This window comes from Lynx rufus, unplaced genomic scaffold (assembly GCF_022079265.1).
Source record: "Lynx rufus isolate CCGP_SWC_20201006 ecotype Redwood Valley unplaced genomic scaffold, mLynRuf1.p SCAF_1, whole genome shotgun sequence".
Lineage (NCBI taxonomy): Eukaryota > Metazoa > Chordata > Mammalia > Carnivora > Felidae > Lynx > Lynx rufus.
In genome coordinates this window covers 88,225,384-88,249,006 of record NW_025814823.1, presented here as the reverse complement: position 1 = coordinate 88,249,006, position 23,623 = coordinate 88,225,384, and the positions used below count along the sequence as shown (strand labels likewise).

The 23,623-nt window shown below is 45.2% G+C and overlaps 1 protein-coding gene across 1 annotated transcript; it reads left to right on the top strand.

Annotated features, from left to right (window-relative positions):
* The first annotated feature begins 6,873 nt into the window (after positions 1-6,873).
* On the top strand, positions 6,874-18,916 carry PRSS38 (serine protease 38). The gene is made up of 5 exons (XM_047091188.1): positions 6,874-7,033; positions 7,479-7,641; positions 8,199-8,470; positions 18,087-18,229; positions 18,662-18,916. Exons 1-5 carry the CDS (start codon positions 6,874-6,876, stop codon positions 18,914-18,916), a joined length of 993 nt encoding a protein of 330 aa, XP_046947144.1.
* The last annotated feature ends 4,707 nt before the right edge of the window (positions 18,917-23,623 follow it).

The window sequence follows — 23,623 nt, the reverse complement described above, 5'->3', positions numbered from 1 at the left end:
TAGCCCCAGGAGACATGTGAGACTGGAGACATGCAGCTTAAAACGAGAACAGGAAACCGAGAACAAACCTTTTAACATGAGGCCACAGATGTCTCAGAATGGCAGCACTGATGTCCTTCCTAGCTTAAAAGGGGACAACAAAAGGGGTGCCTGGGTGGCTCAGCTGGTTGAGTGACAAACTCTTGGTTTCAGCTCAGGTCATGATCGTGGTTTCAAGCCCTGCATACAGCTCTGCACTGAGCATGAAACCTGCTTGGGATTCTCTCTCTCTCCCTCTCTCTGCCCCTCCCCTACTCATGTGTGCTCTCTCTCTCTCTCTCAGATAAATAAACATTAAAAATAAGAGTTTATGGCTGCATAACATTCATGATGAATAGCTATGCATAAGCGCCCCTTACAAATCATCATACTTCTTCCCAGATGCATCCCCCATAAAGCAATTAAGCCACTGTCCAGCCCAGTGGTGAAACCATTAGACAGTAGAATATAACCTGAGGAAGTGAGAAGGCAAAGTTCAAGACCGCCTCTTGTTGATAATTTAAACATATAGGGGCGCCTGGGTGGCTCAGTCAGTTGAGCATCCGACTTCAGCTCGGGTCATGATCTCTCACAGTCTGTGAGTTCGAGCCCCGTGTCGGGCCCTGTGCTGACAGCTCAGAGCCTGGAGCCTGTTTCAGATTCTGTGTCTCCCTCTCTCTCTGACCCTCCCCCGTTCATGCTCTGTCCCTCTCTGTCTCAAAAATAAATAAACGTTAAAAAAAAACATATAATGGCCAGGGCACCTGGGTGACTCAGTTAAACGTCCAACTTCGGCTCAGGTCATGATCTCATGGTTCATGGTTCAAGCCTCACATCAGGCTCTATGCTGATAGCTCATGCTCTGTCTCTCTCTCTCAAAAATAAATAAACATTAAAAATAAAAAAAAACATATATGCCAACCCTAAAGAACCAGTGTGGTTTAGCTACACTGACCAAGACAAACAAACTTAGGAAAGTGGAGCCGTCACTAGCAACCTTAACAAGATAAAAAGGAGTAGGAGAGAAACCAAGAACAAATGCACCAAAAGGAAACTGAGCTGCATGTCCACAGTGGAGGGAAGGAGTTCATCTGTAATACAGGATGTTTCTCGGGGTGTGTCTAGCATTACTGTGCCCAGTGATTAAATCAGTGGAAAACGACACAGTTCAGGCAGAACCAATGGCACAGGTGCTTCAGGAAGGCAGACTTGGGTCATTGCACCAGGTCACGGGCCACAACCACCTGAGGTGCTTGCCAAGGGCAAAAGGGGATACAGAATGAGGAGTGGAGGAGAGTACTTACAGAGACCAGCAAGGACCACGTGCCCATTTGCAGAAACTCGGACTGTAATTGCAATGAGTACTTTTTCCTCATTTTGTTAAGAATGTGTGTGTGTGTGTGTGTGTGTGTGTGCATGCGTGCGTGTGTGTGTGAGGATGCCTGGGTGGCTCAGTGGGTTGAGAATCTGACTCTGGATTTTAGCTCAGATCATGATCTCACAGTTTGTGGGATCAAACCCCATGTCGGGCTCTGCACTGAGCACGGAACCTGCTTAGGACTCTCTCTTCCCCTCTCTCTCTGCCATTTCCCCACTCACGTGTGCTCACTCTCTTGAAATAAATAAATAAATAAATAAATATTTTACAAAAGAATAGAAGATTCTGTAAGAGAAGAGTGAGCATCACCTGTGCACTTTGCATACTCTCCTGGGAAAGGGTTAGTGCATTTTCACTTATATTCGAGATGGTTCTATCATGATAGATGGAAATAAGACTTCATATTGTCGTTATTTGGAGATTAACTATGGATTAAGGAGATATGTACGGGCACTGAATTGACAAGGAATGAACTGTCATGGGCAATTTTATGGGTCAACTGGGCTAGGCTATGGTGTCCAATTTTTTGCTCAGATGTTCTCCAGATGTTGCTGTAAAGGTGTTTTGTACATGTGATTAATATTTATAATCATAGACTTTAAGTAAAGGAGATTACCTTTGTTATGTGAGTGGCATCATCCAATCAGTTGATGGCCTTCACAGCAAAGCCCTGAGGTATCCTGGATCTCTGCCTTAAGGCTGCCACATTTCCAGCCTGCTCCATTTCCAGCCTGCCCACCTGCCCTGCAGATTTCAGACTCAAGACCTTAACTTCAACACTTGCTCAAGACTCCAGGCTACTACGTGCCTTATAGATTTCAAACTTGCCAGACCCCACTCCTGGTTCCAAAATCTGTATTTGTTTCCTGGGGCTGCCATAACAAAATAGCACACACTTGACTTAAAACAACGTAAATTCATTCTCTCTCAGTTATGGAGGCCAGAATTCCAAAATTGAGGTGTCAGCAAGGCTGTTTGTGTAAGGGTTCTGAGGGAGTACATCTCCACATCCAGGTTTCTCATGCTGCTGGCAACTTTGGCATTCCTCCACTTGTCGATGCATCTCTCCCTCCATCTCTGCCTCCACCTTCACACTGCATTCTCCATCACAAGGCCATCTTCTCCCTGTATGCTCCTCTCTCTTCTTCTCATAAAGCAACAGTTATTTTGGATCAAGGATACCCTGGTTTGACCTCATTTTAACTTTAATTACATTTGCAACGACCCTATTTCCAAATAAAATCACATTCTGAGGTACCGACAATAGGACCTCAACATATCTGTTACGGGGCGGGCAGGGTAGGGGGAGGATAATTCAAACTGTAACAGATGGTACTACTCTCCAGATTCACTAAAGTCAAACTTCCAGCAGGGTTTCCTTAGAAATTTATAAGTTGACCTTAAAATTCATGTGAAGGACTCAGAATAGACAAAAAAATTTTGGAGAAGAACAGAGCTGGAGGACTTAATTTTGTGATCGCAAATTTACGACAAAGCTACAATAATTGAAAGAGTGTGGAATTTGTGTAAGAACAGAAATACACCTCAATAGAACAGAATTAAGAGTCCAGAAATAAACCCTTCTTTTATGGTCAGTTGTTTTATGACAAGGGTTCCAAGACAATCGATGGGAAAAATATTAGTCTTTTCAATAAATGATCCTAACACAACTGTACATCCACATGCAAAAGAGTGAATCTGGTCCCCTGCCTCACACCATATTCAAATTTAACTCCAAATGGATTGAAGGCCTAAATATAGGAGCTGGAATTATAAAACACTTAGAAGAAAACACAGGATTAACTCTTCATGACCTTGGTGGTTAAGCAATGATTTCTTAGATATGACTCTAAAAGTACCAATGTCAAAAGAAAATAGATAAATTGGACTTCTTTAAAGTTAAAAACTTTTGTGAGCCATAGAGTGAATTCAAGAAAATCAAAAGGTAACCTAATTTCTTTCTACTGTGAGAAAGTATTTGGTAATCATACATCTGATGATACTTGTATCACGAATATATAAAGAGCTCTTTCAATTTAATACCTAAAAAAGAATCGATGTGAAACTATCATGAATGGAAGAAAATTCAGTCAAGTAGCATACAAAGAAACAACAGCCTTCATAAATAAAACAAAATCTAGTTAGAAGCCACCAGTATCAGGAATGAAAGAGGGTCATTACTACAGGCATTGAAATAATAACAAGGGAAATTTTCTAACAACTTTATGGCTCTAAGTTCTACCACTCAAGTGAAATGGACAATTTCTTTGAAAGATACAACATACCAAAACTCCCTCAAGAATAAACCAATAACCTAAACAATCCTATAAGTATTGCAGAGCTTAAATTCATAGTTAAAATCCCCCAGAAAAGAAATGTTGAGGCCAGTTTTACTGGCAAACACGTGGATGGATCTCAAATGCATTATACCAAGTAAGGAAAGCCAGACTTTAAAGAATGCATCTATGACATTCTGGAAAAGGCAAACTGTGTGGATGGAAGTCTAGATTAGCTGTTTAAAGGGACTATGGGCAGAAGGACTCTAAAGGGGAAGGCAATGGGACTCTTCTATAGCTTGATTGTGGTGGTAACATGACTGCAAGCATTTTTCAAAACTTGCATGATTTGATTCATTTTACTGTGTGTAAATTATACTTTAATAAGAATGGTTTTTGACCAAGTGGATGACAGATATATATAAGTAGTGACTGATGTAACAGAACTGAGTAGGCCACGGAGAAAGCAGAAAACATCCTGATCTACAATACAGAATCCTCAGGAAGAAGCGGTGTGTCTAGCTCTGACTGTGGGAGGGGTTGATACACCCAGGAGTGTCCAGGGAAAACTGAGAAGAAGTTACAACCCTAAATCTTCCCCCCACTCCACACCTTCAGGCTATGTGCCTCACTGACTATCGCAGACAATCTAGAGTTCTATTTTCTGCAGAGTAACAAGCAAAATCCACAGTTTAGGGCCCTGGGTGCCAGCGTTAGGTTACGAGCATTAGGACATAGTATATACAATGCAGATTAAAACACAACTACCTTCTACCTGAGTTCCCAGAGTCTGCAGTAAGCCCCTGCCTCAGGAAGGAGCCTGAGATCATGTGTACAAGCTGACAAGCTTAGAGGGATGTCCTGAAGTTACTGACATCACAGGCTACCCATGACTCACCCAGCACTGTCCACACCCGAGTTTCCAATCACTTTTCATTCCAGTAGTCTTAATTTCAAATGGAAAACAAAGGAAGAGCAGACATCGAAGGAAAGCCTCCAACATGGAAAATAAACATCAATTCAAGCAAGTGAAAATAGCAGTTTGGTGGAAATTAACTCAGCTGGGAGAAGTTCCTTCAGGTTTAGACAAAAATGATGAGCACATTCCATGTTGTTCCTCCCACTACTCACAACCACACAAGTCACACACAGGAGATTTTGAAAGGATAAACAGACTAGCTAGGGGCCACAGGACTTGAAGAGCAGCTCAGTGTGGAGTTCCCTGCAGTGTTTCTTTCCTCCCATGTGTCCAACTTGGATGTAGAGGAGCCTGTGACCTGGAAATGCCCACACACATGCATGCATACACACTCTTTCTCACACACATATGCTCACACACATTCACACACACTGACTCACACACACACTCTGAAACACACTCATACACTCTGACACACACACACACACACTGACTCACACACATACACACTCAAACATACACTCACACTCACACATACCTACACTCACTCTGACACACACTCTCCCACACATGCACACACGCCCTCACACACATATACACTCATACACACTCTCACATACATACACATATGCCAACACACATGCTCACAGTCACACACACACACTATCACACACTCACACACCCACATATTCTCACATTCACACACCTACACTCACACTCACACACAGTTTCCCAGACATGCATCACACTTTCACACACTCACACATATACACTCATACACAGTCTCACACACTCTCACACACACACATATACACTCACACATGCTCACAGTCACACACATACACTCACACATACCCACACTCTCACAGACTCACACACATACACTCTCACATGCTTACACATTCATGCTCATACACTCACACATGCTCACAGTCACACAATACACTCTCACACGCTCACACACACCCATACTCTCACATGCTTACATACTCTCACACGCTTACACTCTCACACACATGCTCACAGTCACACAATACACTCTCACATGCTCTCACAGTCACACATGCTCACAGTCACACACATATGCTCACACGCTCACACATACCCACACCCTGACATGCTTACACACTCTCACATGCTCACACACTCTCACATGCTCACAGAATCTCACACATGTTCACACACATACTCTCACACATTAGTCCTAACTAAACCCACAGACCAGGGTGGCCCAACATGATGGAATGCTCTAACCATCCTTCCTATTCTCAACGCAGACATTGGGAAAGCTCCGCACTCTGCCCCCCAAAAGGTGCCTCAGAAGCAGAATTCATCAGCAGAAGGCCAACTTCCAACCCCTTCCCCCACAGTAAGGTGGTCCCTGCAGAACCTGCAGGCTGAGATATCTCAGCCTCAGCATTATTGACCTTGGGTCTGGACAGTTCTTGGTTCTGGGAGGGTGGCAGCAGGTGCACTGTAGGCTACTTAGCAGCGTCCCTGAACAACCCACTAGATGCCAATACCACACCCCCCAATTCTGATCATCGACAATGGCTCTTGACACTACCTAATGTCCCCTGGGAACATCACTCCTGGTTGAGAACCAATGCCGTGTGTCCACACCCCCTGCAGGACGGGCCCTCTTCTCTCCCCCCACCCAGAGTAGGAGGCACCACTCTTTCCCATCCCAAGCCTGCAGTGAGGGGACGCAGGTGGAGTCCTGTCCCTTGGGAAACATGAAGGTGGACAGACAGGCCAGAACACATGAGCCGGAATGTACAATCGGAGTGACCCCAAGAGTGGGCTGTCTGGGAGCGAGGCCACCAGAGACTGGCTCCCTGATGGGAAATGAGGAGCCTGCAGCCTGCGGGTACTCCAGGAGGAGGGGGCCTGCCCAGGTGGCTGAGACACCACGTGTCTGCCCAAAACAGGTAGTCAGGGTTCCCGCCAATCAATGTTCCTGGTGTCTTGTGTCCTGCTCCATGGAGCTGCACGCCCTCATGTGTTCTGTGTTGTCACGTGCCCCCTGCCGTGGCACTGTGGTGCCCTCATGTGTTCCCGGTGTTACGTGCCCCACGCCGAGGCGCTGCGGTGCCCTCACGTGTTCTGTGCTGTCACGTGCTCTGCGCCGAGGAGCTGCGGTGCCCTCACGTGTTCTGTGCTGTCACGTGCTCTGCGCTGAGGTGCTGCAGTGCCCTCACATCTTCCTGGCGTCGCATGCCCCAGCAGGGTTGCAAGTCAGACGAGGTCCTGCCCTTGAACCCCTGGGACCCTCCCACCTCATGGCTTCCTGGCCATCTGTCCCTCATGCTGTGCTTGGAGCCTCGGTGCCTGCAGCCCCCGGCCTCATCCTGCTCCTGCTCCTCCTGCCCCCCACCCAAGTTGCAGCCATAGCCCACGGACACCCCAGGATCGAGGGTGTCTCCTTGAACCGAGACATGGGTAGGACCCTTCCCAGCCCAAGTTGAAGGGGTCCTAGGGGCGATTTCGGGGCTTCTTTTTCCCTGGGGTGGAGGCCCACCCCTCTCTGCCCCTCTCCGCCCCTCCCAGCCCCTCCCTGCTCCTATCCTCCTTTCACGCCCTTCCCCGCACCTCTCCGCCCCTCCTCAGCACCTTCCCTTACCTGCCTTCCCTTTCCTACCCTCACTCTCATCCCCTCCCTTGCCCTGGCCTCCCTTCCTTGGCCCTCCCCCCAACTTCCCCTCCAATTCCCTCTCATGCCTCACCCCTCCCTGTCTTTCCCTTTCCCTTCCCTCTTCCTGACCTCCCCAAACTTTCCCTTCCCTTCTCACCCAGAGGCAGGACCTCTCTGCCACTCTGTGTTTCTCCCCAACCCAATCCACCTGCCACCGCTGATAACTTGCAGACTCTGTCCCTTTCTCCTCAGCCTGTGGCCATCGTTACATACAGGGGAAGATTGTGGGGGGCGTGGATGTCCCAGAGAGGAAGTGGCCATGGCAGGTCAGCGTGCACTATGCAGGCTTCCACGTCTGCGGAGGGTCCATCATCGATGAGTACTGGATCCTGTCGGCAGCCCACTGCTTCCAGAAGTGAGTGGGCAGAACCAGGTGCCATTCCCTAGGAGGTCCAGGGCCTCTGGGGTTGACCACGTGGGCTACCTACAGCTGGGACTTCCCAGAAGTGGGGGAGAGAGTGGCGCCCAGCACACAGTTCCAGCCAGGGCAGCCTCTCCTCTCACAGGGCTTAGGGCTCCTTGGGGGCCATTGGCTCTTTGGGACAGGTGTGGAGCCTCGTCATAGGATGAGAGGTGAGAGGAAACAACACAGGAGAGGTGAGGAAAGACGTACCTTCATGGGCGACTCACTGCACACCTAAGTTCACCCTCCTGGGCTGACGGTGAGCAGCATGTCATGATGAGTCCCTGAATCCTCCATGGGCCCAGCTTAGGACTTCTTTGGGGGCAGTTTTCTTAGACAACCAGGATTCCAGTGTGCTGCAGGAGTTTGCTTTTCCATATCCTGGCTGACAGCCTGGAGACCCAGGCCACCATGCTCCAGGCTTCCCTGGGCCTGTGAACTCCTAGGAGACTTCCCTTCCCAGGTACAAGGTGCACAAGCCACTGTGCCTCTGTCCTCTGTCCCCACAGGGAGAAGAACACTGAAGCATTTGATATGTACGTGGGCCTTGTGGACCTCAGGGTTGCAGGCAATCACACCCAGTGGTTCGAGGTGAACAAGGTGATCATTCACCCTACGTATGAAGTGTACCACCCTATTGGAGGGGACATTGCCCTGGTGCAGCTGAAATCTCGCATTGTGTTTTCTGACTCTGTGCTCCCAGTCTGCGTTGCACCCCCAGATGTGAACCTTCAGAATGTCATTTGCTGGGCTACAGGATGGGGAGTCATCTCCCAACAAGGTAAGAGAACTAAGGGGTCAATCTCCTAATTGGAGCTTGTGTAGGATGACAGCTCTGTATCACTACAGAGAAGAATGAATTCTGTCAGTTATGGGAGTGCAGGTGTCTGGAGACTGGAAATCCCACCCATCAATCACTATTTCTTTGTCAGTGTGTGGTTTTGTTATCCCTGGCTGTCTTTTGTCTACAGAGAAGGAGTTACATCGATTCTGAGTACAGAATGTATATTTAGTATATTGAAAATACAAATACAGATTTCAAAACAGAGTTTTCCTTAAGATTCTAAATTCAACTTATAAACAATCTTTTTAAACTTATTTTAAAAATGGGGGCACCTGGGTGACTTAGTTAAGCATCCAACTTTGGCCCAGGTCATCTCACCGTTTGTGAGTTCAAGCCCCGCATCAAGCTCTCTGCTGTCAGGAGAAAGCCTGGAGCTTTCTTCAGATCCTCTGTACCTCTCTTTCTGCCCCTCCCTCACTCATACCATCTTTGTCTCAAAAATAAAAATAAACATAAAAAAATTAAAAATCTATTAGTTATTTTAGTTTTCTCCATAATGGCCTCATATTTTCTTTCTAGGTTTATACCTGAGTACTTTAGAATTTTTATGGTTACTGAATATTTTATTTTCTTTTTTTTAACATTTATTTATAATTTTTGAAAGAGAGAGAGAAAGAGAGACAAAGCATGAGTGGGCAAGGGGTAGAGAGAGGGGGAGACACAGAATCCGAAGCAGGCTCCAGGCTCCGAGCTGTCAGCACAGAGCCCAACATGGGGCTTGAACTCACAAACTGCAATATCATGACCTGAGCCGAACTTGAACACTTAACTGACTGAGCCACCCAGCCGCCCCTGAAAACTTTTTTTTTATTGTATTTGCTGATTAGTGACAGCTATTGATTTTTGCACATTGATTTTCCCAGCCACCTTATAGAACTCACTTTTAATACCTTGTCAATTTAGTATTTGGAAAAGAAACATCCTATTTTTTTTCCAAATAATGACTGTTTCATTTCTTTTCCCATATTTTCATCTTTTATTTTTTTTATTTTTTGGTCTTATTGCAATGATGCTAGGTCTCCTTCTCTTATTTTCTATTTTAATGAAAATCCTTCTAATAACTTGCTATAAATTTGTGGTCTGGTCTGGAGACTTTAGATTAATCTTATACCAGGTTAAGAAAGATTAATGTCTGCTTTACTTAATTAAAAAAATTTACTGAATTTAGGCTGCTAGAAATTCAAATTAGAAAGTTATAACTTTATCACGTTCAATGTAATTCCCATGGTAACAAAAAAAATATCTGTAGAATATACACAAAAGGAAATGAAGAAGGAATTTAAACATTTCACTACAGAAAAAAAGTGTTTAAGCACAAAAGAAGACTGTAATTCAAGAAATGATGGACAAAAAGATACAGGGCATAGAGAAAACAAATAGCACCATGACAGAAGTAAGTCTCTCCTTATCAGTAATTACTTTAAATGTAAATGGATTAAATTCTCCAATCAAAAGACAGAGATTAGAAGAATGGATAAAAATACATGATCCAATTCTGTGCTGTTTGTGAAACTCACCTGAGATCCAAGGGCACAAACAAGTTGAAAATGAAAGGACAGAAAAATATATTCATGCAAGCAGTGACCAAAAGAGAGCAGGGTGGCTACACTATTACCAGATAAAATACACTCTTAAAAAAAAGTTACAAGAGACAAAGAAGGACATTATAGATGAATAAAAGGTTTACACATCAGGAAGATATAAAAATTATAAGCATTTACACACCTAAAGACAAACCATCAAAATATATGAAGCAAAAACTGACAGAACTGAAAGGAGCACTAGACAGCTCTACTGTAATAGTTGGAGATTTCAATATGCCTCTCTCAACAATGGACTGAACAACCAGACAGAAGATAAGGAAGGAAAGAGAGGACTCGAACATCACAATGAACCAACTAGATGTAGCAGACACACATAGACACCCACCCCACAACAGCCACACACAAATGCACTTGTGAAATTTTTCAGGATAGACCATACATTAGGCCACAAACAAAGTCCCGTATATCTTAAAGGTAAATATCCTACAAAATATCTTCTCTGACCCAGACAGGGTGAAGTAGAAATCAGTAATATAAAGAAAATGGAAAAATTCACAAAACCATGAAAAGTAAACAACACATTGTTAAATAACAAATGGATCAAAGAAAAAAAATCACAAGGAAAATTACAAAATACTTAGAGACAAATAAAAAAAGAACTAAAATGCAACATACCAAAATGTATGGGATGCAGCAAAAGCAGTACTATGGGGAAAAATTATAGCTATGCCATTTATTCTTTTATAAAAGAAGTACTTAACATTTATAAAGAAGAAAGACCTCCGATAAATAACTTCACTTTACAACTTAAGAAACAAAAGAAGAACTAAACCAAAGCTAGCAGAAAGCAGACAATAACTAGAAAGCAGAGAAAATTAAATAGAGATGAGGAAAAAAAATAGTCAATAAGACCAATGTTAGTTATGTGAAAAGACCAACAAAATGAACAAACCTTTAGCTAGCCTGACTACAGAAATGAAACTGAGAACACCACTACTGACATCACATAAATAAAAGGATTTTAAGAGAATACTAGACATAACTCCACGCCAACAAGTCTGATAACATACATGAAAGGGAAAAATTCCTAGAAATGCCCAAATTACAAAAACTGACTCCAGAGAAACTTAAAACTCCAAGTGAGTTGTAACAAGTAAGCAAGTTGGTATTCACAAACCTCTCAACAATAAAAGTCTAGGATGAGGTGGCCTCCCTGATGAACACTACCAAAGATTTAAAGAAAAGTTAATGGCAATTCTTCTCAAATGATATTTGAAAAACATAGGAGAGAAGGGAACACTCACCTCATTCTATGGAGCCAACATTACACTGAGCCCAAAGCAAGACACAAAAGTATGAGACACTATTCTTCGTGAATGTAGATGTAAAAATCCTCAAGACACCAACAAACTTAATTCAACAGCACATTAAATCCCAAATACAAAATCTAACAGCACACCTAAAGGAAATAGCAGCAGAACGGCAAAGACACCCCAAACCCAGCAGAAGAAGAGAAATAATAAAGATCAGAGCAGAAATAAACAATACAGAATCTAAAAACACAGTAGAGCAGATCAATGAAACCAAGATTTGGTTTTTTTTAAACATAAACAAAATTGATAAACCTCTAGTCAGGCTTCTCAAAAAGAAAAGGGAGATGACCCAAATAGATAAAATCACAAATGAAAATAGCATTATTACAACCAATCCCTCAGAAATACAAGCAATTATCAGGGAATACTATGAAAAATTATATGCCATTTATTCTTTTATAAAAGAAGTATTTAACATTTATATGCCAACTGGACAACCTGGAAGAAATAGACAAATTCCTAAACACCCACACACTTCCAAAACTCAATCAGGAGGAAATAGAAAATTTGAACAGACCCATAACTAGTGAAGAAATTGAATCAGTTATTAAAAATCTACCAACAAATAAGAGTCCAGGACCAGATGGCTTCTGTGGGGAATTACACCAGACATTTAAAGCAGAGATAATACCTATTCTTCTCAAGCTGTACCAAAAAATAGAAAGGAAAGGAAAACTTCCAGACTCATTCTATGAAGCCAGCATTACTTTGATTCCCAAACCAGAGATCCAGCAAAAAAAGAGAACTACAGGCCAATATCCCTGATGAATATGGATGCAAAAATTCTCAATAAGATACTAGCAAATCGAATTCAACAGCATATAAAAAGAATTATTCACCATGATCAAGTGGGATTCTTTCCTGGGCTGCAGAGCTGGTTCAACATTTGCAAATCAATCAATGTGATACATCACATTAATAAAAGAAAAGAAAAGAAAAGAAACATAAGATCCTGTCAATCGATGCAGAAAAAGCAGTTGACAAAATACAGCATCCTTTCTTAATAAAAACCCTCGAGAAAGTCAGGAGAAAAGGAACATACTTAAACATCATAAAAGCCATTTATGAAAAACCTACAGCTAATATCATCCTCAATGGGGAAAAACGGAGAGCTTTCCCCCTGAGATCAGGAACACGACAGGGATATCTACTCTCACCGCTGTTGTTTAACGTAGTGTTGGAAGTCCTAGCATCAGCAATCAGACAACAAAATGAAATCAAAGGCATCAAAATTGGCAAAGATGAAGTCAAGCTTTCACTTTTTGCAGATGACCTGATATTATACAGAAAAACCCGACAGACTCCACCAAAAGTCTGCTAGAACTGATACATGAATTCAGCAAAGTCCAGGATACGAAATTAATGTACAGAGATCAGTTACATTTTTATACACCAATAATGAAGCAACAGAAAGAGAAATAAAGAAACTGATGCCATTCACAATTGCACCAAGAATCATAAAATACCTAGGAATAAACCTAATCAAAGATGTAAAAGATCTGTATGCTGAAAACTATAGAAAGCTTATGAAGGAAATTGAAGAAGATACAAAGAAATGGAAAAACCTTCCATGATCATGGATTGGAAGAATAAATATTGTTAAAATGTCAACACTACCAAAGCAATCTATATATTCAATGCAATCCCAATCAAAATTGCACCAGCATTCTTCTCGAAGCTAGAACAGGAAATCCTAAAATTTGTATGGAACCCAAATAGCCAAAGTAATACTGAAGAAGAAGACCAAAGCGGGAGGCATCACAATCCCAGACATTAGCCTCTACTACAAAGCTGTCATCATCAAGACAGCATGATATTGGCACAAAAACAGACACATAGGCCAATGGAATAGAGACCCCAGAATTGGATCCACAAATGTATGGCCAACTAATCTTTGACAAAGCAGGAAAGAATATCCAATGGAAAAAAGACAGTGTCTTTAAGAAATGGTGCTGGGAGAACTGGACAGCAACATGCAGAAGAATGAAACTAGATCACTTTCTTACGCCATTCACAAAAATAAACTCAAAATGGATACAGGACCTGAATGTGAGACAGGAAACCATCAAAGCCCTAGAGGAGAAAGCAGGAAAAAAACCTCTCTGACCTAGGCAGCAGCAATTTCTTACTTGACACATCGCCAAAAGCAAGGAAATTAAATGCAAAAATGAACTATTGGGACCACATCCAGATAAATAGCTTCTGCACTCCAAAGGAAACAATCAACAAAACTAAAAGGCAACCGACGGAATGGGAAAAGATTTGCAAATGACATAGCAGACAAAGGGCTAGTATCCAAAATCTATAAAGAACTCACCAAACTGCACATCCAGAAAACAAATAATCCAGTGAAGAAATGGGCAGAAGACATGAATAGATACTTCTCTAAAGAAGACATCTAGATGGCCAACAGGTACATGAAAAGATGCTCAATGTCACTTCTCATCAGGGAAATACAAATCAAAACCACACTGAGATACCACTTCTCGCCAGAGTGGCTAAAATGAACAAATCAGGAGACTACAGATGCTGGAGGAGGGGATGTGGAGAAACTGTTGCACTGTTAGTGGGAATGCAAACTGGTGCAGCCACTCTGGAAAACAGTATGGAGGTTCCTCAAAAAATTAAAAATAGATCTACCTGATGAGCCAGCAATAGCACTGCTAGGAATTTACCCAAGGGATACAGGAGTGCTGATGCATAGGGGCACTTGTACCCCAATGTTTATAGCAGCACTATCAACAATAGCCAAATTATGGAAAGAGCCTAAATGTCCATCAACTGACAAATGGATACAGAAGATGTGGTTTATATATGCAATGGAATACTACTTGGCAATGAGAAAGAATAAAACCTGCCCTTTTGCAGCAACATGGATGGAACTGGAGGGTATTATGCTAAGTGAAATAAGACATACAGAGAAAGACCGATACCATATGTTTTCACTCTTATGTGGTTCCTGAGAAACTTAACAGAAAACTATGGGGGAGGGGAAGGAGAAAAAAAAGTTACATATAGGGAAGGAGGCAAACCATAAGAGACTCTTAAATACTGAGAATAAACTGAGGGTTGATGGGAGGGTGGGGGAGAGGGGAAAGTGGGTGATGGGCATTGAGGGCACCTGTTGGAATGAGCACTGGGTGTTTTTATGGAAACCAATTTGACAATAAATTATATAATTAATACATACATACAAACATACATACATACCATTATGCCATCAAAATAAAAAAACAGCACATTAAAAGGATTATACACTTTGGGGCATCTGGGTGGCTTGGTCGGTTAAGTGTCTGACTCTTGGTTTCAACTCAGGTCATGATCTCATGGTTCGTGAGCTTGTGCCTGGCATCGGGTTCTGGGCTGACAGCACGGAGCCTGCTTGGGATTTCTCTTGCCCTCTCTCTCTCCTACTCACCCACTTGAGTTCTCTCTCTCCCTCAAAAAGTAAATAAACATTAAAAAAGGATTATACACTTCAACAAAGTGTTATTTGTCCCAGGAATACAAAGGAGGCTCAGCATGCAAAAATTAACCAATAGAACACACCACATTAAAGGAATGAAGGGGGAACCCATATGTTCAGCTCAAGTGATGCAGAAAAGCCTCTGACTGGATCCAATGTCCTTTCATGAAGAAAAAAAAGCCAGTCAAAAAGTAGGAAGAGGGGAGTACTTCCTTGGCACGACTAAGGACATTTATGAACAACCTGCAGCCAGTATCTTACCCAGCAGAGAAAGGTGGACAACTGACGCCTAAAATCATGAGCAGGATAAGAAGGCCACTCTCACCGCTGACATTTTGTATTGTACCAGAAGCTTCAGACAGTTAAATTAGGCAAGAAAAAGAAAGAAAAGTCACCCAAATTCCAAGTAATCCTAAAAACCAACACATAAAACCAACCACTACAAACAAGAAACAATTTCAGCAAAGTTGCAGGATAAAGATCAACACACACAAAAGTTAACTGAGTTTCTATATGCCTTCAGTGAACAATCACAAAATGACATTAAGAAAATAATACTACATCATCTGAAAAAAAAGCTACCTTTAGTAAATTCAGCCAAGGAGGTGAAGACCTGTAAACCAAGTGCTACAAAACATTGCCGAGGGGGATTTTGAAAGACCTAAATAAATGGAAAGGCAGCTTGTGTTCACGGGTTAGAAGACAAAATTGTCACAATGTCAGCACCACCCAAAGTGGCCTGCATGTCCAGTGCCTTTTCTGAAGAAATGGAAAAGTTGATTCTTAAGTTCATATGGAATTGGAAGGGTCCCTATGTAGCCAAAACACACTCTTGGAGGAGAAGATCAAAGCTGGACAGACTCACAGTTCCCACTTTCAAAATATTGTAAAGTTATAGATATCAAGACAATGTGATTCTAGCACAAGGACAGATTCATAGACCACCCCCTGTGTACATGTGTGCCTTTGTACATGTGTGTGTGCATGTGTGTGTACAGGTGTGTGCACGTGCATGTATGCATATGGGGTGAGGGGTGCACGTGCATGGGTGTGAGTTCATGTGTGAGTGTGTGCATGCATGTGTATCTGTTACATTTTTGTTGAATGCCAGACATTGTAGCACATTTAGAACTGAAGCCTGTGAGCCCCAGAATAGACCCTTCTCTGCTGAGTCATTAGTGGGGTGGCGAGGGCGGGGCAGTCTGGTGAGAATTTGAGCTGGGTTGTAGGTTCTGCTGTTGCTCTGGCTGCCTTCAGTGCACCAGAGGCTCAGGTCCCTCCGTGGTGGCTGCTGGATGTGGGGCCTGGGGTGTCTCTCTGTTCCTGCTCCTCCTTTCACCTCAGCACCTCTGCACACCCGTGGCACGTTGTCGCCTACCCTCTGGAGGGCAACTGGTGCTGGGGAGGAGGATCCCTGAGTTGCCCTGGTCCAGCCTTGGTCCCTGGCAGTGCTGTGGGCCCATTGGAAATGGGCCTCTGTGCACAGTTGCTGGCACACCTGGGGCAGCTGCACTCGACTCTGTGTCCTGGGACAAGAGTATCTTTTGGTCCTCCCGACCAATGGAAGGCTCATGGTCCACAGGTGAAAAAGGAAGCAAGCTGTGCTCTTGCAGTCCTCCGGTGGCAGCTGGCCATCCCCTGGCCTCCTGCGTGGAGGGGCTCTCTCTCTGGACCCCTGCCCTGTCTCCTGTATTGTCCCATGGCTCTCGGTGGAGACTTAGAGGAAAGACCTACTAGTGAGTGCAAACCTCTCCTGTGGCTTCCGAGCATTCTGAGCTGGTGTGCTGGCCACACCTACACAAGCCATTGAAATTATTGCTGACCGCTTTCCATGCACATCTTCCTTCCACCTCTTCCCTTGTGCTCTGCCAGGCTCATCAGTTTGGTCCTCCGTCCACCAGCTGCATGGGGCTGTGGCGGCCGTGAGAGTGTGATGGATAGCTTACACCACACGTCCTCTGTCTCCACCACTGTCTGGGTGGTCAGCAAGACTCTCCACTCTGGGATGGCTGGAACTCGGTATCCCAGGCCCCTGTGAGCTCTGGGGGCTGTGGAGTCCACCCCACCATCCTCTGCCCATCCTCCCCATGGGATTGTCTGTACCCTCTGCACGCACGGCTCAGGACCCAGCAGCAAGCTGAGGGAGCTGAGACTCTGTGCCCTCTGGGCCTCCTTCTCTCTGCAACACCCTCCCTGTGGTGTCCACCTTGGGGTTCCAGCTGCCCGGGTACCTGGGGACGTTCCCCACCCGAGGGGCATGGGTCCCTTGAGGTCTTGCCTCATCTGCTATGTGTTCCCTGGACAGCCACAGTGTAGGAAAGCAGTTGTGTCCTGTGCAGACACATTGCTGCTTGCTTATGGCAGGAGAGAAGTGCACTCCTTGTTGCCCTGCGTGGTCACAGTGGAGGCCCTGAGAGGTTTACAGCCAGCGTATTTCCCGATGCACTTTATTGGACTGCCTCTTCCAGCACTGCAAACCCTGGTTTGTGGGTGCTCTGTTGCTCTGCGTGCCCGTTTGCACCACCTGCCTTGTCCGTGGCTCCTCTCCTGACATTGCCCTGCCTGCGCAGCCAGCGTCAACCGCAAACGCTGCTGACTCCTGCTTTGGGTCACCTTCTGTAGCTCCAAAAGTGGTTCCCCAGGTGCCCCTGGAGGGTGCTGTGCCTTCCCCAAATGGGCACCCCTTTGACACCAGGGTCGCATGGGTCTGCAGCCTGTGCAAACAGCTTTTCTTCAGTCAGAGCGATGCCCAGAGCCATGGGAACCTCTCACACATGGGCCAGGAGAGCACAGGTTTCTGGGACCAATGACTGTGCCCATCAGGGTAGACTGAGGCACGCAAGGGTGACACCGGCAAAACCCAGAGGTTCTTTATTTTGCACACAGTGCCCTCTCAGCCACCTGGGGACTGGGCTGACAGAGGCTTGTTTGGTCCCCAGCTGCAGCAGTGGGAGGGAACAGGCTAGAACGTGGTGTGGCCCTTCCTGCTGCTTTAGGAAGACTCACGTGACACATATATTTCATACCCACTTAGCAAACCAGGCACCCCAGTGCAGAGAGGGAGCCATGAGGAGGTCAGGAGCAGGAGGAGCCTCAGGGTGAGCCAGCTGGGCCCCAGGACCACAGGTGCCTTGGGGACCCCTCACTGGGCCTGCACTCCTTTCCAACAGGCCACACCTCAGACAAGCTGCAGGAGGTACAGATGCCCCTGATCTCACTGCCCCTGTGCCAGCTGCTCTACGGACACCTGTCATATATTATGATGGACATGCTGTGTGCCGGGGACATCAAGAACATGAAGACTGTGTGCGAGGTGCTTCCCTCTGAGGGGCAGGGGCCAAGCCTGGGGCTCTCAGATGTTCACCTGCTTTGAGCCAGGGGGCACTTCGGGAGTGGGAGGTGGTCCCGGATGGCCTGTCTCCTGTAGGGCTCAGGAGCACATCACCATGTGGCCTTCAGCTGGGCGGGAGTCTTGGGTGGCTTATGCGACTCCAGTTAGCACTCAGCACCCTGTGGACCCCAGCACTGCCAGAACAGCCCAGGCTCCATGTCTGCCTGGGGCCTTGCCCACTGTCTGTCACCCCATGGCACCGTCCCCACCCCCACCCCCACTGGCAGGACAGTGCCTGGAGCACAGCCCGCCTGCAGCAGAGCTTGGCACCGGCAAAGTGGGGCTGAGTGTGTGGGATGCAGGAGGCTGCAGACCCTGAACTCCCCATTCACAGGAACCCCCTCTCTTTTCCAGGGTGACTCTGGCGGCCCACTCGTCTGTGAATTCAACCACACCTGGTTGCAGGTTGGAGTGGTGAGCTGGGGCCGTGGCTGCACATACCCTATGTATCCTGCAGTTTATGCGCGGGTCTCCTATTTCTCAAAGTGGATCCATTATCACATAGAGCACACACCCCTGCCTCTTCAGCCACTCCCCACCCTCTCCTCCATGCTATGCGCCACCCTCAGTGTCCCTGTGACCATGCTGGCTGTCCTGTTAATGTTGTGAGGGCCACCGGCCAGGCCCAGATGTGGGGCCACATCTCACCACAAAAGGGCCCAGTGCTCTGGGCTGAGATGTGGTAAGATATTAAATGTTTACCAAGTGAGCATCCCAGAGGTGCTATGTCGTCTGTCCACTCAGAGCACAGGCCCCCTCACGAAGAGTGTGTATATCGCCTGGCACTCAGTGGCCTTATCAGGGTGACAGGCAGCAAGGGGAGAAGCACAGGCCAGCCGGCCATCAGTGTCGGGACATTGAATCCATATGCAGCCAAAGCCAGCAGAGTTTTAAATGCTCAGACCTGTCAGTGTCAAAGAGTTTTTAAGTGCCCAAATTTCCAATATGAAAATTGAAAGATGTGAGCTGAGAGTAGGCATTCGGAAGAACTAAAAAGATGAACACAGAAATCAGGGGGCCAAATGCCAAGAAAACACCAAACTAACATTCTAAACATCTGGTTTTGGAAAAAAAATCAAAAAGAAGTCACTAACTTCATCAAGATATAAGCTGGGGCCCCTGGGTGGCTCAGTCAGTTAAGTGCCAGACTTTGTCTCAGGTCATGATCTCGCGGTTTGTGGGTTTGAGCCCCACGTTGGGCTCTGCTGACAGCTCAGAGCCTGGAGCCTGCTTTGGATCCTGTGTCTCCCTTGCTCTCTGCCCCTCCCCTGCTCACACTCTGTCTCTCTCTCTCTTTCGCTCTCTCTCTCAAAAATAAATAAACATTTAAAAAAAGATATAAGCTGAGAGCAAAAAATACACAAAACAAGAAATGACAAGGGGGAAATATTAAAGAAAAAAAATCTCTGAAATCATAAAAGGTATTGTATAATTCTATGTAAATAATTTTAAAATGAAACATTTCACTTTTTAGAAAGAAAGTAATTTACCAAAGGTAACCACAGTAGAGATGGAAGGTTCAAATAGGCCAAAGTCTGGAGAAGAAGTGGAGACGTTTCAGAAGGAATGTAAAAGCCCTTGGTTGAGGGTTCCTTGGGAACCTGTCAAACCTTCTGCTGAGGGCTATCCCTGTGCTGCTACGCAGCCCACACGCAGACTGGGGAGAGGCTTCCAGACTCACCCTGGTGGTGCACATGCGTGAACACACCTGACCACACGTAAGCAGGGGACTGCCACAGTCCAGCTTACAGTTCAGAAGTCCTGGTGAAGGACTAGCCACCAGAATCCAACTTTAAGATAGCACGTTGTAATCAAGTAGGATTTACTCCAGGAATGCAAGGACCCCATAGGTGTAATTCACATATTAATTACTTCCTTAATAAGACTAATATTAATGAAGAGGCTTTTAACAAATTCAAAACCCATTTTCCAAAAATAAAAGGAAAGAAAGTAAAGATAGCTATTGCTAGTAAGGTACACGCTGCCTTGGCCTAAAAGCCATCCTTTCCTTGGTGGGGAAACAGTGCATTCCTGCTAAGGCTGGAACATCGCTCCTGTGTCTCCTGACCCTTCACACCACTGGAACAGCAGCCGCCACAGCTGCGCAAGAGAACCATCCGGGCAAGCAGGAAAGAGACATTAAAACTATGTCAGAAAACTTAGAGCACATCCAGAGCACACAAGAGGACAATGTGCAACTCCCAGAGACGGTAAGAATACTTGGTAAAGCCACCAGACAAAACATGACAAAAGCAGAACGGGTTCTGGCCAGGAGACATAGCAGAAGGGAAGACACCTGTTACAGTAGCGGCCAAAGAGAGAAGATACCTACAGCCTTAACAAGAAATGTGAACGTCCATATGAGGAAATGTTTAAAATGCTCCTGTGGGGGGTGGGGAGGGAGAAAGAACAAGAAAAAGTAGATTTGAACAAATGTTAACACAGTCTTTCTCAGGCAAAGCAACCCTAGTGTGTGCATGCACGTGTGCATGAGTGTGTGTGCATGTGTGTGTGCATGCAGGCATGTGTGTGTGCGCACATGTGTGTGTATTTCTGGAGCTAAATAGTTGATTTTGAGGTTTATATCAAAACAGAAGAAAGAACACTGAGGAATAAAGCTACATATGAAGGCCAGTGACGGGGGGAATTACCCCAGCAGACACTGAAATGTTGCATCATTATAACAGGCCATGGATACGGGATAGTGTGTGTCTGTGCATAAGACACTCAAAACGGGGCCCAAGTACATGTGAGAAATTAGTGTATGACTAATGTGTTAATTTAAGTCGCTGGAGGTATTAAGTTTTCAAAACTGCAATTTGGCATGGCCAAATAGTTTGTCCCAGAAACAGTGTACATCCACCCAAGTACACTTTATCCCAGGAATTTAAGAATGATTGAACATAACCACATTCGTCCCATGTAGCATGCGAGAACTATTCACTGAGTGCTGCAGTGTGCCGAGTGTTGTCAGGCCCCACAGTGACAACAGGGACCTGAGTGGTTCATCCGCTGTCATTGGCCCTGTATTCTGGCAAGAAGCTGAGAGAGCTGCACTCGGGGCCAGAGCATCTTTGTGGCCTTTAGCGCCTGCATCACTTGAGTGTTTTATCTGTCCTCTGTTACCCTCCTTTGCCATCCAGGGCCCCTGGAGACCCAGCTAAAGAGACCTTTTTACATGGAGTAGGCTCCCTGCTAAGAGGTGAGTAATCGCTAGCCATCTGGGCAACTTGCTTGGAGGCACCAGACAGAAGCAGGTCTACAAGCGAGGGTTTAGGTCAGGATGTGTGCTCTGTGCTACCAGGAATTCACCTGCTAATGCAGTGTGTGCACAGAGAGAACACCACACATAACCTGTCCCCATTTGGATGGAATCGCTGGAAGCACTGCTGAATGCCGTACCAATTGAGCAGAAGACTGCAAGTCCCGACCAGAATGCCAGCCGGCCTTTGGCCCTTAGCCACTCTCTGCACAGGCCTTGGCGAGGCCGCTGCAGGAGTGAGCGTGCCAGGGACACAGCGCCCACACCTCACTGAGTGAGCCCCAGAGCATCACTCATGAGAATCAGGCAGCAACTTAAATGCCTTGGTTTCAGGGTAATCTGTGCACTTTCCCGGTATTCTCAATCAGACTAAAATTCCAATAATGACAGGCAGGGAGTAACCTAGTCAAAACAGCAATGAGGACAAAAAAAAAAAAAAAAAAAAAAGAGAGAGAGCCAAAAATGCAAACTTGGAAAAAATGCAAAAAGACTTGAAAGAGACAAAACCTCTCAAGGCATCACCATGGAAACTAGAATCTCTGATGTTGAAATCATGAGGAAAATAGGATAACCAGTAGAGAGAGTGTGGAAGGGACAACAGAAGAGCCGAGCGGCTGGCGAGACACTCCAGCCGGGGGTGGAAGAGAAAAGGTGGGGGTGACCACGGGGCTAGCGGGCCCACAGGGTGGCCATAGCAGGGCCCCGTACAGGGAAGGCACTTGTGATCCAGGTGGCATTCCGGTCACATCCGCAGGGAATCTACAGAGAACATACATTGAGAAGCTTCTCCAACCAATGTTTAAAAGAATTTTGGGAAGGAAAAAAAAAAGAGAGGGAGGGAGCCAAACCATAAGAGACTCTTAAAAACTGAGAATAAACTGAGGGTTGATGGGGGGTGGGAGGGAGGGAGGGTGGGTGATGGGTATTGAGAAGGGCACCTGTTGGGATGAGCACTGGGTATTGTATGGAAACCAATTTGACCATAAATTTCACGTTAAAAAAAAAGAATTCTGGAGCCAAACTTTTATGATGTCTTGGTTATGTTCTCCAAGACTAATGTTTTCACTTACTGTTTGTCTTTAAACTGTTTTTTTTTAATTGTGGTATATACACATTACATAACGTTTACCATTTTTGCCATTTTTTAAATTTAAATTTTTTTAAATTTTTAAAAATGTTTTTATTTATTTTTGAGTCAGAGAGAGACAGAACATGAGAAGGGGAGGGGCAGAGAGAGAGGGAGACATGGAATCGGAAGCAGGCTCCAGGCTCTGAGCTGTCAGCACAGAGCCTGACATGGGACTCAAACTCACAGACTATGAGATCATGACCTGAGCCAAAGTCAGACGCCCAACCGACTGAGCCACCCAGGTGCCCCTACCATTTTAGCCATTTTTAAGCATACAATGACTTCAGTGGCATTAAGTGAATTTACATTGTTGGACATCCATCACCACTATACATGTCCAGGATGTTTCCTTCTTCCATTAAGCAATAACTCCTATACAGTGTGCCACCCCCAGCCCCTGACAACTACCATCCCAAGTCCTGTCACCATGAACTATCCTATTCTACTCTCTCCATGTAAGTCCGACGACACACTGTCCTTTTGCATCAGGCTTACGTCACTCAGCATATTTCCAGGGTTCATCTATGTAATGTGTACCAGAACTTAATTCCTTTTCCAGAGCAAATAATATTCCAGTATATGTATATGCTACATTTCCTGTATCCATTCATCTGCAGGTGGACATTTGGTTTGCTTCCACGTCTTGTCTACTGAGGAAAATACCACTGTGCACATTTGTATACAAGTATTTGTTTGAGTCCTGCTTTCAGTTCTTTTGTATATATGCCCACAAGTACAATTATTGGGTCATATGGTAATTCTATATTTAGTTTTGGGACGAACTACCCAAACTATTTTCCCTGGGCAGCTGGACCATTTCACGTCCTCAACAACAGTGCACGAGGGGTCCAATTTCTCCACATCCTTGCCAGCACCTATACTTTTCCGATTTTATTCTATTTTATTTTATTTTATTTTATTTTAT